Below are 14272 nucleotides of genomic sequence, written 5' to 3' on the forward strand. Positions count from 1 at the left end.
TTTTTAAGAAATAATCTAATACATAAATCAAGATGATGTACATATTGCCGTTCATCTCCACTAGGGGAAAAAAACTTGAATTATATTTACTTGAAACCATTTGCTATATTGCATTTTGAATCAATACCAAAAAAGTTATTGAAGAAAGAATGAGAAAGTAATATTAAAGGCATTCCAAGTCATTTCACTACTTTATTTTCAAACTATTGTATTTGAAAGTATAAGTAACTCAAATTAATCTGTTTTACAGATCTTGTAGAGTATACAAAATGTGAACACAAAATGAGCCTGCTACTGTAAGCAAAAGATAATTCTAATTAGTTATTTATATACATACATAAACAACATAAATGTAAATTCATATACATAAACAAACCAAATGAACCAAGGAAGACTGAAATATTTACAAACCAGTACGTCTTTTAATTTGTTAAATAGGTGAATAATTTTAGAAGTTGTCTTGGTCCAGCACACTTTATGTTTTTAGTGCATAAATTTTTTTTTTAATTTCAGAAATTCTTACCAAAATATTTCAGGAATAATAGTACATCTTCATAAGGGGAGAAAGTTGTAACATTTTATTTCTTAGAATATAAACATCATAAGGTCACCAGTGTGCAATAGCTTGGTAAGAACTGCAGATTGTGAACTTGACTGCTCTAAGAGAAATGCTCATAACTGCCCTCTTGACACAGAGCTGTATAAGCCTAGCTCTTTTTTTCTCAGTTTATAAAAATGTTAAAAAATTTTATTGCAAAATAGTTTGTGCTGCTTTATATCCTTGTATTTTTTTTTAATAATTTTTCAAATTCTTCTTCTTAGGCTCTCTGGTTAATCATCTTAAGAAGACTGGATTTCTGGATATCAACTCTACTCCATCTCTATTGACTTTTAAAATATGATAATGCAAACCTATAACACTGACAATCATCCATGAACCTTTAATTACATTGACTGGTAGCGTTTGAAGCTTCCTCAGGGAGTAAACAATGACATCAGCAGTGGTTGACAGTGGAGGTTCTATTTTGGAGCTTCCCAGCAATGGAGTAGAAAATCAAGAGGTTAGCCATCCAATGTATTGCATTTCTTTTTTGTTCATAAAATCGATGCATGAACTAATGAATTTAATGGGAAACAGGTATTTGAGAATAGAAATGTATAGTGCATGAGACTGTATATCTCTGTCATGTGTCCTCGTATAATTAGGTTCTAGAGCATTGAGGGAGGTAGTGCTGGGCCTGAGTTGCCTGAGTTGTTGGAACTTCCATATATTGGAATGAACTAGGAGGGGAAAAAAGAAAGAAAACAATAGTATTAGTTGAGAAATAGATTTAAATCTCTGATAAAATCCATTGTTTTGGATTTTAGAGTATATAGGTAAATACTGTATCTAAATACCTAAATTATATTCATACTTTAGAATTTTGTATCTCTTCTTGTTGTTACCTTTGTCTTTTGATTATTCTAATTCATGTGGGAATCCATTGTATTTTAAGTACTTATTATTTATACTTAAGAATTTAATTTAGATAATTTGTAAATCAGAAGAGAAACTTGGTTTTGAAATTTTATACTTGAAGAATTTTGCAATGTTAGTGTATTTGGTTTTTGTTGTTGTTGTTATTGATAACATTAAAGAATAAGAGAGAGAAGTAGAAAGCAGCAGTACCTGAAATACATGGACTTTCAGGGCCTGGCTTTTATTCTCACCATTCGGTAAAGACTGACTATTGGGAATTATCTAAATTAAAATATAATAATACTGTCACAATAATGGTCAAATACTTGGCCAGAGATAAGATGGGAAAATGGAGGAAAAAAGTCTGTTTTTTCTACATTCTGTGAAAGATACTGCTGTTACTGGTACTTAGTATTATGACTGAGATACAAATTAGGATGTCAGGCTGTGTGTTCTGGGTCTGGATTCTTTTTCTTGCTTGCTTGGTATCTGTTCAGAGGTCTGTTCAGTCCTCTGAGATAGCGATGGGCAAATTCGGTGGGTTTGTTTTCAGTGGACCTGGTAACTGAAATATCCCTGTAGTATTTGAATCTAAAACTGTTTCAAAATCTACTGAGAGAAACAAAGGTAAAGAACATGTTTTATTCTCATAATCAAGTTCTGCTTCCTTCTTGAAGTTTCACTTTCTGTATGATCACTTCCAAGTATGATTCACCCGAGAAATGAGGGACTCGGGATTTCTATCCCCTCCAGTATCATCCAGGACTTGCTTCTTCAAGTACTTTCCTTTTGCCCCATGGTTTTACTCTGTTGATATTAATTCTATGGGGGAAGCTGCTAAGAACAATTGGTAGAATATATTTACCTTGTGGTGACTGGGTACCACCATTATGGGAAAATGAATAGAACACTTTGTTTCTGGAAGACCCTCTATACCTCCCTTCATTTACATGGAACCCCATGTGTTCATGGCTTGACAAACTGTTTGTTACCAAAGAAAGAATCTGACAAATGAAAATAATTTTGTCAAGACATTATTGACTAATGATTTATACAGTAGTCTTCAAAGGCGGTCATAGGCATTTTAGGAAGAGTGGCACCAGAAAGGAGGAAACTATTCTCAGGAACTTTTTCTTTACATTGTGTCATGTGGATACCTACTTACTTTCATTTCATGTATTCCTTCAACAAACATTAATTGACCTCTTACTGAATGTCAGTTACTGTTTTAGGCACTAGGGATAAAGTATTTCAGAATGGCTATGAAGAATAAATCAGGGCTAGAGATAGATAGAGAATTGGTAGGGTATTTTGGTTAGAATGGACAAGGAAGACTTCTCTGAGCAGGTGGCATTTTAGTGTAGACCTAAATAGCATAAGGGATTGAGCTGTAGAAACACCTGGGGAAGAAAATTCCTGGAAGAAAGAAAAGCCACTAGTTTCTGTATTATCTCCCAAGTTTTTAAAGTGAGTTTTGGGGATAGTGGTATTAGAAAGATAGAATTTTGTCTTTATAATGTATTTATAATATATATCTATACTACTTATACTTCAAAGTGTAGGCTAGGGTGGGAAAAAAATGACCTTAGCTTCAGAATCTGAAGAAAAAATAAATGTTTAAAATATGATGGGCAACGCATTTTAAATCAATTATACCCCAACAAATTTTTTTTAATTATTAAAAAAGTAGTGGGCATTTTAGAGAGTTATTAGTGATGTTTAGGCTTTATTTCTTATAATTTTATTCTTGATTATGTTTTATATGAATATTTTATAAAATTAGGATAATTCTGTTTCTGACAAAGATGGCAAAAAAAGTAGACTGTAATCTTATTAATGAGTGTGGATACAAAAATCATAAATAAAATAGTAATACATTTATAAAATAGTCATATATTTAAAAATCCAGTTACCAGATAGGATTTAGATACATAAGGATATTCAGTTTTAAGAAAACAAGTAATATATACCCCTACTAATATGACATATGATATAATGGTTAGGATGAAATACTTGATGAGATAGGATTTTATAAAGTTCAATATCCTTCCTGATAAAAACTCTAAATAATATAAGTGTATATTTCCTTAACATTATTTAAAAAATATATAAATCAAGAGCTAGAATCCTATTTAATGGTGAAATACTGGAGTATTTTCTCTGAAATTGGAGAGAAAGTCAGTATGGGCACTATTATTTATTTAATATTTTCCTGTAATCAGACAAAATAATGAAAAAAATATATAAGTATTAAAAAGACCAAATATAATATGACTCACCACCTGGGAAAACCAAGGGGAAAATCCATGAATACCCATTAGAACTAATAAGAGCACCTAATAGTTTGGTGAGTGCAAAATTAACATAAAAATATCTTGCTTTCTTTTAAGGACTATAATTAGTTAGAAAAAAATCATGGAAATAAACTGTATTTCAGAATATTAACAGAAATGAATAAACTGTTGAGGAATAAAAGTAAAAGATATATAGCACTTGTTTGAAGGAAACTAATGATACTTAAGTAGACTTTAATAAACAAAGATATATATTTTGTATTTGGGTAAGAGAAATGGGAATGGTCAGTATTGTGGAGGATGTCAGTCCTCCAATCTGTATATTTAATTCCATGTCTATAAGATGTTAGGGCCAGTTGGGGGAAATTGATCATATGGGCCTAAAGATTGTATGGAAGAATAAACATAGAGCAGTAGCCAGAGCAGTTTTGAGAAGGAAATACGTATCAGGTAGGTCTCATAGAAATGGGGAATTAATGCAGAAAAAATAAAAAAGGATTTAGATATATTTAAAAAACAAAATGAATGCAAGTTTTAGAGAGCATCTGCTTCCAGACAAAGAAGATTGGGACTTCTTCCACTTCAGGTTGTGATGGAACAGCTGAAACAAGATTTGTATTCCAACCATAAACAACTAGGAAAATGAACAAAACACATGAGCCCACAGTGTTTATTTGTGCTATGGTCTTGAATGTTTGTGAACCCCTCAAAATTCATATGTTGAATCCAAACTTCCAAAGATGATTATCATTAGGAAGGTATTAGAAAGTAGGGCTTTAGGAAGGTGATTAGGTAATGAGGAAGGAACCTTTACAAATGGGGTCAATACTTTTATAAAAGGCTCTAGGGAAAAAAAAGGTTCTAGAGAGACCCCTTGCCCTTTCTGCCATGTAAGGACAAAAGAGAAGTCTGTGACTTGGAGGAAGGCCCCCACTCAGTCATTCTGGTACCCTGATCTTGGATTTCTAGCCTTCAGAACTGTGAGCAATACATTTCTGCTGTTTTTCAGCCACCTAGTCTGGTATTTGTTATAGTAACATGAATGGATTAAGACAGTTGGACTACAGACGGTGCAAGACTGTTCTTCCTGAGAAATGATTGCACTGGCTTACTGCTTGGACCTACTTTCTGGAAAAACATGGGAAGGAGAAATTCAAGCAGAATGTAGACAGTCTCACTGTATTGAGGAAACCAAAATTCGGAATTTGGAGAGGCTAATGCAACCTAGATAGCATATTGAAAAGCAGAGACATTACTTTGCCAACAAAGGTTCGTCTAGTCAAGGCTATGGTTTTTCCTGTGGTCATGTATGGATGTGAGAGTTGGACTGTGAAGAAGGCTGAGCACTGAAGAATTGATGCTTTTGAACTGTGGTGTTGGAGAAGACTTTTGAGAGTCCCTTGGACTGCAAGGAGATCCAACCAGTCCATTCTGAAGGAGATCAGCTCTGGGATTTCTTTGGAAGGAATGATGCTAAAGTTGAAACTCCAGTACTTTGGCCACCTCATGCGAAGAGTTGACTCATTGGAAAAGACTCTGATGCTGGGAGGGATTGGGGGCAAGAGAAGGGGACGACAGAGGATGAGATGGCTGGATGGCATCACTGACTCGATGGATGTGAGTCTGAGTGAACTCCGGGAGTTGGTGATGGACAGGGAGGCCTGATGTGCTGCGATTCATGGGGTTGCAAAGAGTTGGACACGACTGAGCGACTGATCTGATCTGATCTGAATGCAACTAAAAATGGGAAAACAATGGAATAGATGGGGAAACAATGGAATAGATGGGGAAACAGTAGAAATAATGCAAATAATAGATGGGGAAACAGTGGGAATAGTGACAGACTTTATTTTTGGGGGCTCCAGAATCACTGCAGATGGTGATTGCAGCCATGAAGTTAAAAAACACTTGCTCCTTGGAAGAAAAGCTATGACCAACCTAGACACCATATTAAAAAGCAGAGGCATTACTTTGCCAGCAAAGCTCTGTCTAGTCAAAGCTATGGTTTTTCCAATAGTCATGTGTGGATGTGAGAGTTGGACTGTAAAGAAAGCTGAGTGCCGAAGAATTGATGGTTTGGACTGTGGTGTTGGAGAAGACTCGAGAGTCCCTTCGACTGCAAGGAGATCCAACCAGTCAATCCTGAAGGAAATCAGTCCTGAATATTTATTGGAAGGACTGATGCTGAAGCTGAAACTCCAATACTTTGGCCACCTGATGTGAAGAACTGACTCATTGAAATGAGAGAGACCCTGATGCTGGGAAAGATTGAAGGCAGAAGGAGAAGGGGATGACAGAGGATGAGATGGTTGGATGGCATCACCGACTCAATGGGCATGAGTCTGAGCAAAGCTCTGGAAGTTGGTGATGGACAGGGAAGCCTGGCATGCTGCTGTCCATGGGGTGGCAAAGAGTAAGACATGACTGAGCAACTGAACTGAACTTAATGCAACTAATTTGAGGGGCAGAGTATCTGAAAGGAAGAAGCTGCCCAGAGGAGGAACTCAGAACTCAGACTTTGGTTCCCCTAGTCTTTAGCTGAATGAGTTCCCAGGTGTAGTAAGAAACTGCATGAAGCCAAGCAAAGGATGATCAGAAAGGTGTAAACTCAGGAACCTACTGAAAAAAATCTACATAGTTCACTCAGGGCTGGAAGATGCTAGAATTCCAACCAGTTGGAAAAGTGGGTTTTTGTTAACTGCCCAGGGCACTCATTAGAGATTCCAGAAGGGTCATGCCTACATAAGTGGAGCTAAACTAGCTGTGGAATAAAGGGGAGTCCAAACTTGCTCTAGAAAGATTTCAAAATAAGCCTTGAAAATTGATCTACAAGTAACATAACTATCATAGTAAACCTTATTAAAATAAGACAGCAATGTGTAAATTGTACCTAATGATGTAAATTTTACATATGAAATACCCAATCATGTTAAATGCAAGGATGCAGGAATAATATAACTTAAAACTTGGAGAAAAATTTGTCAGTGAAAATAAATAGAAATGATAGATATGTAATTAACAGATAAACTTTCAAAACAACTATTACAGATATGCTCAAGAAAGGTAAAGAGAACATGAATCACAGAGGAGAGGTGTAAATGACATAAAAGAACCAAGTGAAACTTCTAGAAATGAAATATATCCTATATGAAAAGAAAAATTCACTGTATAGGATTACAAATAGATTAGGTACTGCATAAGAAAAAACCAGTGAATTTGAAGGATAGAAACTATATCATTAAGTGCAGAAAGATTGAAAAAAGAAAAAAGATGAACAAAAACTTGGTTATCTGTGGGACAATATCAAGTTGTCTGATATAATGTAATTGGAGTCCCAGAATAAGAGAAGAGAACATAAAAAGCATGTAAAGAAATAATGGCTATAAAATTTCCCAAGTTTGATGAAAATAGAAACCCATAGATCTGAGAAGGGGCTTCCCTGTTAGCTCAGCTGGCAAAGAATCTGCCTGCAATGCAGGAGACTCTGGATTGATTCCTGGGTCGGGAAGATCCTATGGAGGAAGGGATAGGCTATCCACTCCAGTGTTCATGGGCTTCCCTGGTGGCTCAGACAGTAAAGTATTTGCCTGCAATGCAGGAGACCTGGGTTTGATTCCTGGGTCGGGAAGATCCCCTGGAGGAGGGCATGGCAACCCACTCCAGTATTCTTGCCTGGAGAATCCCTGTGGACAGAGGAGCCTCGTGGGCTACAGTCCATGGATTCACAGAGATGGACATGACTGAGCAACTAAGCACAGCACAGATCTAAGAATCTTAAACTCTAAATAGGATAAAGCAGAGAGTAAACAGACTGAGGTATATCACAATAAAGCTGCTGAAAGCAAACTTCAAAAAGAAAGTCTTAAAAGCTTCTAGAGAACTTCTCCTGTGGGAGCCACAGGGTTGAGAGCAGTGTGGCCTTCTCTCCCGCCATGGCCTGTGCTCATTCACTGATACCAGTACTCCAAAAAGGGGGAGTCATCTGGAAAAATGCCTCTTTTCCTGCTGTGTTCAAGGCTCCTATTTGACCAGATATTGTGTACTTTATTCACACCAACTTGCACAAAAACAATGGACAGCTCTATGCTGTCAGTGAATTAGCATGTCATCAAACCAGTTCTGAGTCTTGGGCTCCTGGCATAGCTGTGACTCCCATTTCCTAGAGTTTGAGGTGGTGGGACTCACTGTTCTGGCCAGGGTGCTTTTGGAAATATATGTTGTGGAGGCCACATGTTTGCACTAATCAAGGCCTGGTGATGTTGGCACTTCAGACTGAACACAATGCAGAAGTGATACTCTTATCTGCTCTGCAGTGGCTGCTTCAGCGTTACCAGCGCTGGTTGTGTCATCTTATTGAAGAAGTTCCTGAACTTGCTTTGGTGGCTGAAGATAAAGTTGAAGGCTGCAATAAGACCAAAGAGATTGTTTTGCTTCTGAAGAAACTTAAGGTGTGGAATGATATTAAAAAGATCTGTGCTTCTCAATGAATGAGAACTGGCAAAGGCAAAATGAGAAGCCGTCACTGTATCCAGCACAGGGAACCCTGCATCTTCTTTAATGAGGACAGGGAAATCATCAAGGCCTTCAGAGACATCCCTGGAATTACTCTGCTTAGTGTAAGTAAAGTCAGTATTTGAAACTTACTCCTGGTAGGCATGCGGGATGTTTCTGCATTTGGACTGAAAATGCTTTCCACAAGTTAGATGAGCTGTTTGGCACTTGGTGTAAAGAGTAACTGCAAACTCCCCACTCACAAGATGCTTAATATAGACCTTTGCAGAATCTTAAAAACCCCAGAGATCCAAAGAGCTCTCCAAGCACCATATAGGAAGACTCACTACAAAGGCCTGAAGAAGAATCCACTGAAAAACTTGAGAATCACATTGAAGCTGCTGCTGCTGCTAAGTCACTTCAGTCGTGTCCAACTCTGTGCGACCTCATAGACGGCAGCCCACCAGCCTCCCTTGTCTCTAAGATTCTCCAGGCAAGAACATTGGAGTGGGTTGCTATTTCCTTCTCCAATGCATGAAAGTGAAAAGTGAAAGTCAGGTCGCTCAGTCGTATCCGACTCTTAGCGACCCCATGGACTGTAGTCCACCAGGCTCCTCCATCCATGGGATTTTCCAGGCAAGAGGACTGGAGTGGGGTGCCATTGCCTTCTCCTTACATTGAAGCTACTAAACTCATATTCAAAGACCATGTGCCAAAACACCATTCTTCTCCCTACCAAGAACCACAAAATTCAGGTGGACAGCAGCAGCATTAGAAGCCAGATCAGATGAAAAGGGGATTCCAGGCAAGAAGACTGTGGTGGGGAAGAAAGGAAAGAAGGCTCTTGGCATTAAGAAGCAGAAGCATTGAGGGGAAAAGAGGCTGCAGTGATAAAACAACAACAACAACAACAAACAGCAACTGAAAGGAAACCCATAAAAAGGAAGCCCAACACAGAAGAAAAGAAGTCTGCTGGATAAACTCAAATTTGTTTATTCTGTAAAGGTCAAATCATTTTGGACAGTTAATTTTGAGTAAAGACCCAATCAAAGAGGTAGTGAGAAGCATGGGGAGAAAAGGCTTCCAGAGGAAAAAATTCATTACCTACAGAAGAATAAAGATATGACTGCAGACATCTTTATTAGAACCATGCAAGTCAGAAGATAATGACTTCCTTGAATTTCACAAAACTAAAACTTGTCAACCAACCTACAGTTACATATCCAGTGAAAATGTGCTTCAAAGTGAAGTTTTTCTCAGCCCAACAAAAGCTGAGAGCATTTATCACCAACAAATGCATATTATAATAAATGTTAAATGAAGATCTTTAGGCAGAAGGAAAATGATACCAAATTAAAGCATATATATAAATTTATACATAAAGCATTGAAAAGTGCTAGAGAAATAGTTAATGTGTGGGTAAATATTTTCCAAAATTTGTTTTAAATTTATTAAAAAGATAATTGTTTAAGACAAAAATAACAGTGAATTATATATATATATGTATGTATATAATAGCTGAATTATGGGGTTTGCAATGTGAAGCAAAGGAAGTGAATGTATGACAACAGTCAAACAAAGGATGGGAGGCAGTATTGGAAAAATACTACAGTGCTGTAAACTTTTTACATTAAGCATTGTTGGATATAAACTGTAATATGTTAGGAAGCCTGTTGTAAGATCTGTTCTGTGCTGTGCTGTCTCTCAGTCGTGTCCGACTCTTTGTGACCCCATAGACCGTGGCCCACCAGGCTCCTCTGTCCATGGGGTTCTCCAGGCAAGAATACTGGAGTGGTTGCCGTGCCCTCTTTCAGGGCATCTTCCCAACCCAGGGATTGAACCCAGATCTCTGACATGGCAGATGGATACTTTACCATCTGAGCCACCAGGGAAGCCCAAGAATACTGGAGTGAGTAGCCTATCCCTTCTCCAGGGGAACTTCCCAACCCAGGAATTGAACCAGAGTCTGCTGCATTGCAGATGGATTCTTTACCAGCTGATTGTTCAGTGGTAAAGAATCTGTCTGCAATGTGGGAGACCCGGGTTTGATCCCTGGATGGGGAATATCTCCTGGAGTAGGAAATGGCAACCCACTTCAGTATTCTTTCCTGGAAAATTCCATGGACAGAGGAGCCTGGCAGGCCATAGTCTGTGGGGTTGCAAAGAGTTGGACAGGACTAAGTGACTTTCACTTCACTTCACTTCTTTACCAGATGAGCTACTAGGGAAGCCCATTGTAAGATTTAGTGCACCACTAAAAAATAAAGAAATATAGATAGTAAGCCATTACTATGTATAAATTAAATAGAATTAAAATGGATACTAAAAAAATTTCTTAATTAAAAACAAGACTGAGAATGAAAGGATTAAGGAATAAATGAAGTAAATAACAGAGCAGATGGTAGATTTAAACCTTGTTTATTGATAATATTAAATATAAGTATTCTAAATAGCCCAATTTAAATGAAGATATTGTTTAAAATGCAGATTAGATTTTTTTAAAAAGCCACATCTGTTAGTTTCATCCAAAGAACTCATGTTAAGTATAACCACACAGTTTAAAAGTGAAAGTATAGATATAGATGATACCATGCAAATATTAATCATAAAACAAGGTGAAGTGGTTTTAAGACAAGACCAGGGATAAAGGTAGACATTTCATAAATGATAAAAGGACCATCTTTTCAAGAAGACTTAACATTTGTTAAGTCTTCTTGAAAACTAAATGTTTTTGCATTCAACATGAGAGCTTCAAAATACATAAAACATAAACTGATAGAACTGAAAGAATAGATAAACCCACAGTAATGGAGTTTGCAGCATTCCTCACTCAGTAATTGATAGATTAATTAGAAAATCAATGAGGATATAAAAAACTTGAATAACAGCATGAGCTAACTTCACCTAATGGACTTCCATGAAGCATTGTGCCTAACAGTATTAGAACACATATTCAAGTGCACATGGACAATAAGCGAAAGTAGATCATCTGCTGGGTTGCACATCTCAGTAATTTTAAAAACTGTCAAAGGATTGAAATTATATAGAGAAACTGTGACCAAAGCAGAATTATGTTAGAAATTAACAAAAAAATATGATTGCAAAATTTTTTAATACTTGCATATTAAATAGTCTACTTCTATATTTGTGTAACCCATGGATTAAAGAATAAATCACAAGAGAAAGTAGATGTTCAAACTGAATGAAGATGAAGGCACAGTATATCAAGTTTGAGGGATGAAGCTAAAGCAGTGCTTAGAGGAAAGTTTATAGCTTCATATATTTACATTGGAAAAGGAAAATCAATCTTAAGGTTTTCCCTCAACAAGCTAGAATAAGAAGATCAAATCAAACCCAAAATAGAAGGAACAAAGTAATAAAAGTAAAAACACAGATCAATGAAGTTGAAAGTGGACAATCTCTTAAGTAGACTGCACAAGAAAAAGGCAAAATACACTAAAAGAATGAAAGATGCATTATTATAGACAGTAAACATTAAGAAGAACTTTAGGCCAATAAGTTTGATAACTTAGATGAAATGGGCCAATTCCTTGAAAGTCATTCCAAAAGGAAAAGCAGGCCTGCATAGCCCTCTGTCTTTTAAATAAGAAATCTTTTAAAAAGGTATCAATGTCTTTTAAAAAGGTATCTTTTAAATAAGATATTTAAGTAACCTTTGGATTTGTAGTCAAGGTCTTTGCTGCAAAGAAAATTACAGAGCTAAATGGCTTTCTTGATGTGCTAAGTATTTATGGAAGAAGTAATACCCATTCTACACAACTCTTTTAGAAAATAGAGGACAAGAGAATTTTATGAGGTCAGTATTACCCTGATATCAAGACCAGACAGAGATTTTATAGGAAAAGAAAACTGCACATCCATATTCTTTATGAACATAGAATCAAACATTCTTGATAAAATACTTAAAATGAATCCCAGGGCATATAAAAGGGATCATATGTCTCAAATGGGGTTTGTCCCAGGGAGATAGGTTTAATCAATTAGTGTAATTTTCCATGTTAACAAAGGAAAATAGAAAAATCATGTGATTGTATCAGTAGCCACTTAAAGTCCATTTGCTAAAAGCCAATACCTATTATACAAATTCCGTAAACTAGTAATAAAGGGCAGCTTTCTCAGTCTGGTAAGTACATATGTGAAAAACTCACAGTAAACATACTTAATGGAGAAAGAAAACGTTTTCCTTTTAAGGTTGAGAACAAGGCAAGGGTGTCTGCTCTAACTACTGCTATTCAACACTGCACTGGCGAAATTGGTACAGGGCAAGAAAAATAAAAGACTTACAGGTCAGAAAAGAAGAAATAAAAACTGTCTTTATTGCTAAATGATGCAGTCATATACATAGAAACTCCTAAGAAATCTGTACAACTGTTAAACTAATAAGTAAATGTAGAATAGGTGTCTATGTAAAAATCAGTTGTATTTATATATTCTGGCAAAGTTCAATTCAGAAAGTAAATTTAAAAAGTAATACTATTTAACAGCAGCATAAGACCAAAGGGTTAAGTTTAGTGAAATCTGTACTTAGAAAACTACAAAATACTGTTAAGACAAATTTAGTTCAGTTTAGTCACTCAGTTGTGTTCAACTCTTTGCGACCCCATGGATTGCAGCATGCCAGACTTCCCTGTCCATCACCAACTCCCAGAGCTTGCTCAGACTCATGTCCATCAAGTCGGTGATGCCATTCAACCATCTCATCCTCTGTCATCCCCTTCTCCTGCCTTCAGTCTTTCCCAGCATCAGGGTCTCTTTCAGTGAGTCAGTTCTTCGCAGCAGGTGGCCAAAGTATTGGAGTTTCAGCTTCAGCATCAGTCCTTCCAATGAATATTCAGGACTGATTTCCTTCAGGATTGACTGGTTGGATCTCCTTACAGTCGAAGGGACTCTCGAGTCTTGTCCAACACCGCAGGTCAAAAGCATCAATTCTTCAGCGCTCAGCTTTCTTTGTAGTCCAACTCTCATATCCATACATGACTACTGGAAGAACCATAGCTTTGACTAGATGGAGCTTTGTTGGCAAAGTAATGCCTCTGCTTTTTAATATGGTGTCTAGGTCGGAGAAGGCAATGGCACCCCACTCCAGTACTTTTGCCTGGAGAAGCCCATGGACGGAGGAGCCTGGTGGGGTTCAATCCACGGGGTCGCTGGAGTCGGGCATGACTGAGCGACTTCACTTTCACTTTTCACTTTCATGCATTGGAAAGGGAAATGGCAGCCCACTCCAGTGTTCTTGCCTGGAGAATCCCAGGGACAGGAAGCCTGGTGGGCTGCCGTCTATGGGGTTGCACAGAGTCAGACATGACTAAAGCGACGCAGCAGCAGTAGCAGCTAGGTTGGTCATAGCTTTTCTTCCAAAGAGCAAGTCTTTTTTAATTTCATGGCTGCAATCACCATCTGCAGTGATTCTGGAGCCCCCCCAAAAAAAGTCTGTCACTGTTTCCATTGTTTCCCTATCTATTTGTCATGAAGTGATGGGACCAGATGCCATGATTTTAGTTTTTTGAATGTTTTGTTTTTAGCCAGCTTTTTCACTCTCCTCTTTCACTTTCATGAAGAGGCTTAGTTCCTCTTTGCTTTCTGCCATGAGGGTGTTGTCATCTGCATATCTGAGGTTATTGATATTTCTCCTGGCAATCTTGACTCCAGCTTGTGCTTCATCCAGCCTGGCATTTCGCATGATGTACTCTGCACATAAGTTAGATAAGCAGGGTGACAATATACAGCCTTGACGTACTCCTTTCCCAGTCTGGAGCCAGTCTGTTGTTCCATGTCTGGTTCTAACTGCTGCTTCTTGACCTGCATACAGATTTCTCAGGAGGCAGGTAAAGTGGTCTGATATTCCATCTCTTTCAGAATTTTCCACAGTTTATTGTGATCCACACAGTCAAAGGCTTTGGCATAGTCAATAAAGCAGAAGTAGATATTTTTCTGGAACTCTCTTGCTTTTTCTATGATCCAGTGGCTGTTGGCAATTTGATATCTGGTTCCTTTGTATTTTCTAAAT

The 14272-nt window shown here is 37.3% G+C and overlaps 1 protein-coding gene and 1 pseudogene across 41 annotated transcripts in view; both read left to right on the forward strand.

Moving 5' to 3' along the window:
• ELF2 (E74 like ETS transcription factor 2) overlaps window positions 1–14272 on the forward strand; it is a 99319-nt gene that overhangs the window by 26716 nt on the left and 58331 nt on the right. For 34 of the 40 annotated variants that reach the window (XM_086346675.1, XM_086346688.1, XM_086346674.1 and 31 more), the window contains one exon: window positions 823–1061. The exons of the other annotated variants lie outside the window; for them this stretch is intronic. Coding sequence is in view for 17 of the 34 variants with exons in the window: in XM_086346650.1 (XP_086202776.1) it covers window positions 990–1061 (72 nt within the window). In the remaining 17 variants the exon portion in view is untranslated. The remainder of the gene's footprint in view (window positions 1–822; window positions 1062–14272) is intronic. 40 annotated transcript variants of the gene reach the window in all.
• On the forward strand, window positions 7557–9555 carry LOC147355090 (large ribosomal subunit protein uL4 pseudogene; annotated as a pseudogene). Its single transcript, XR_015144204.1, has one exon. The product of XR_015144204.1 is annotated as a large ribosomal subunit protein uL4 pseudogene (transcript).

The sequence above is a fragment of the Bos grunniens genome, chromosome 17 (assembly GCF_055505025.1).
Source record: "Bos grunniens cultivar Pamir isolate PY7600 chromosome 17, Bosgru_T2T1.0, whole genome shotgun sequence".
NCBI classification, from domain to species: Eukaryota; Metazoa; Chordata; class Mammalia; order Artiodactyla; family Bovidae; genus Bos; species Bos grunniens.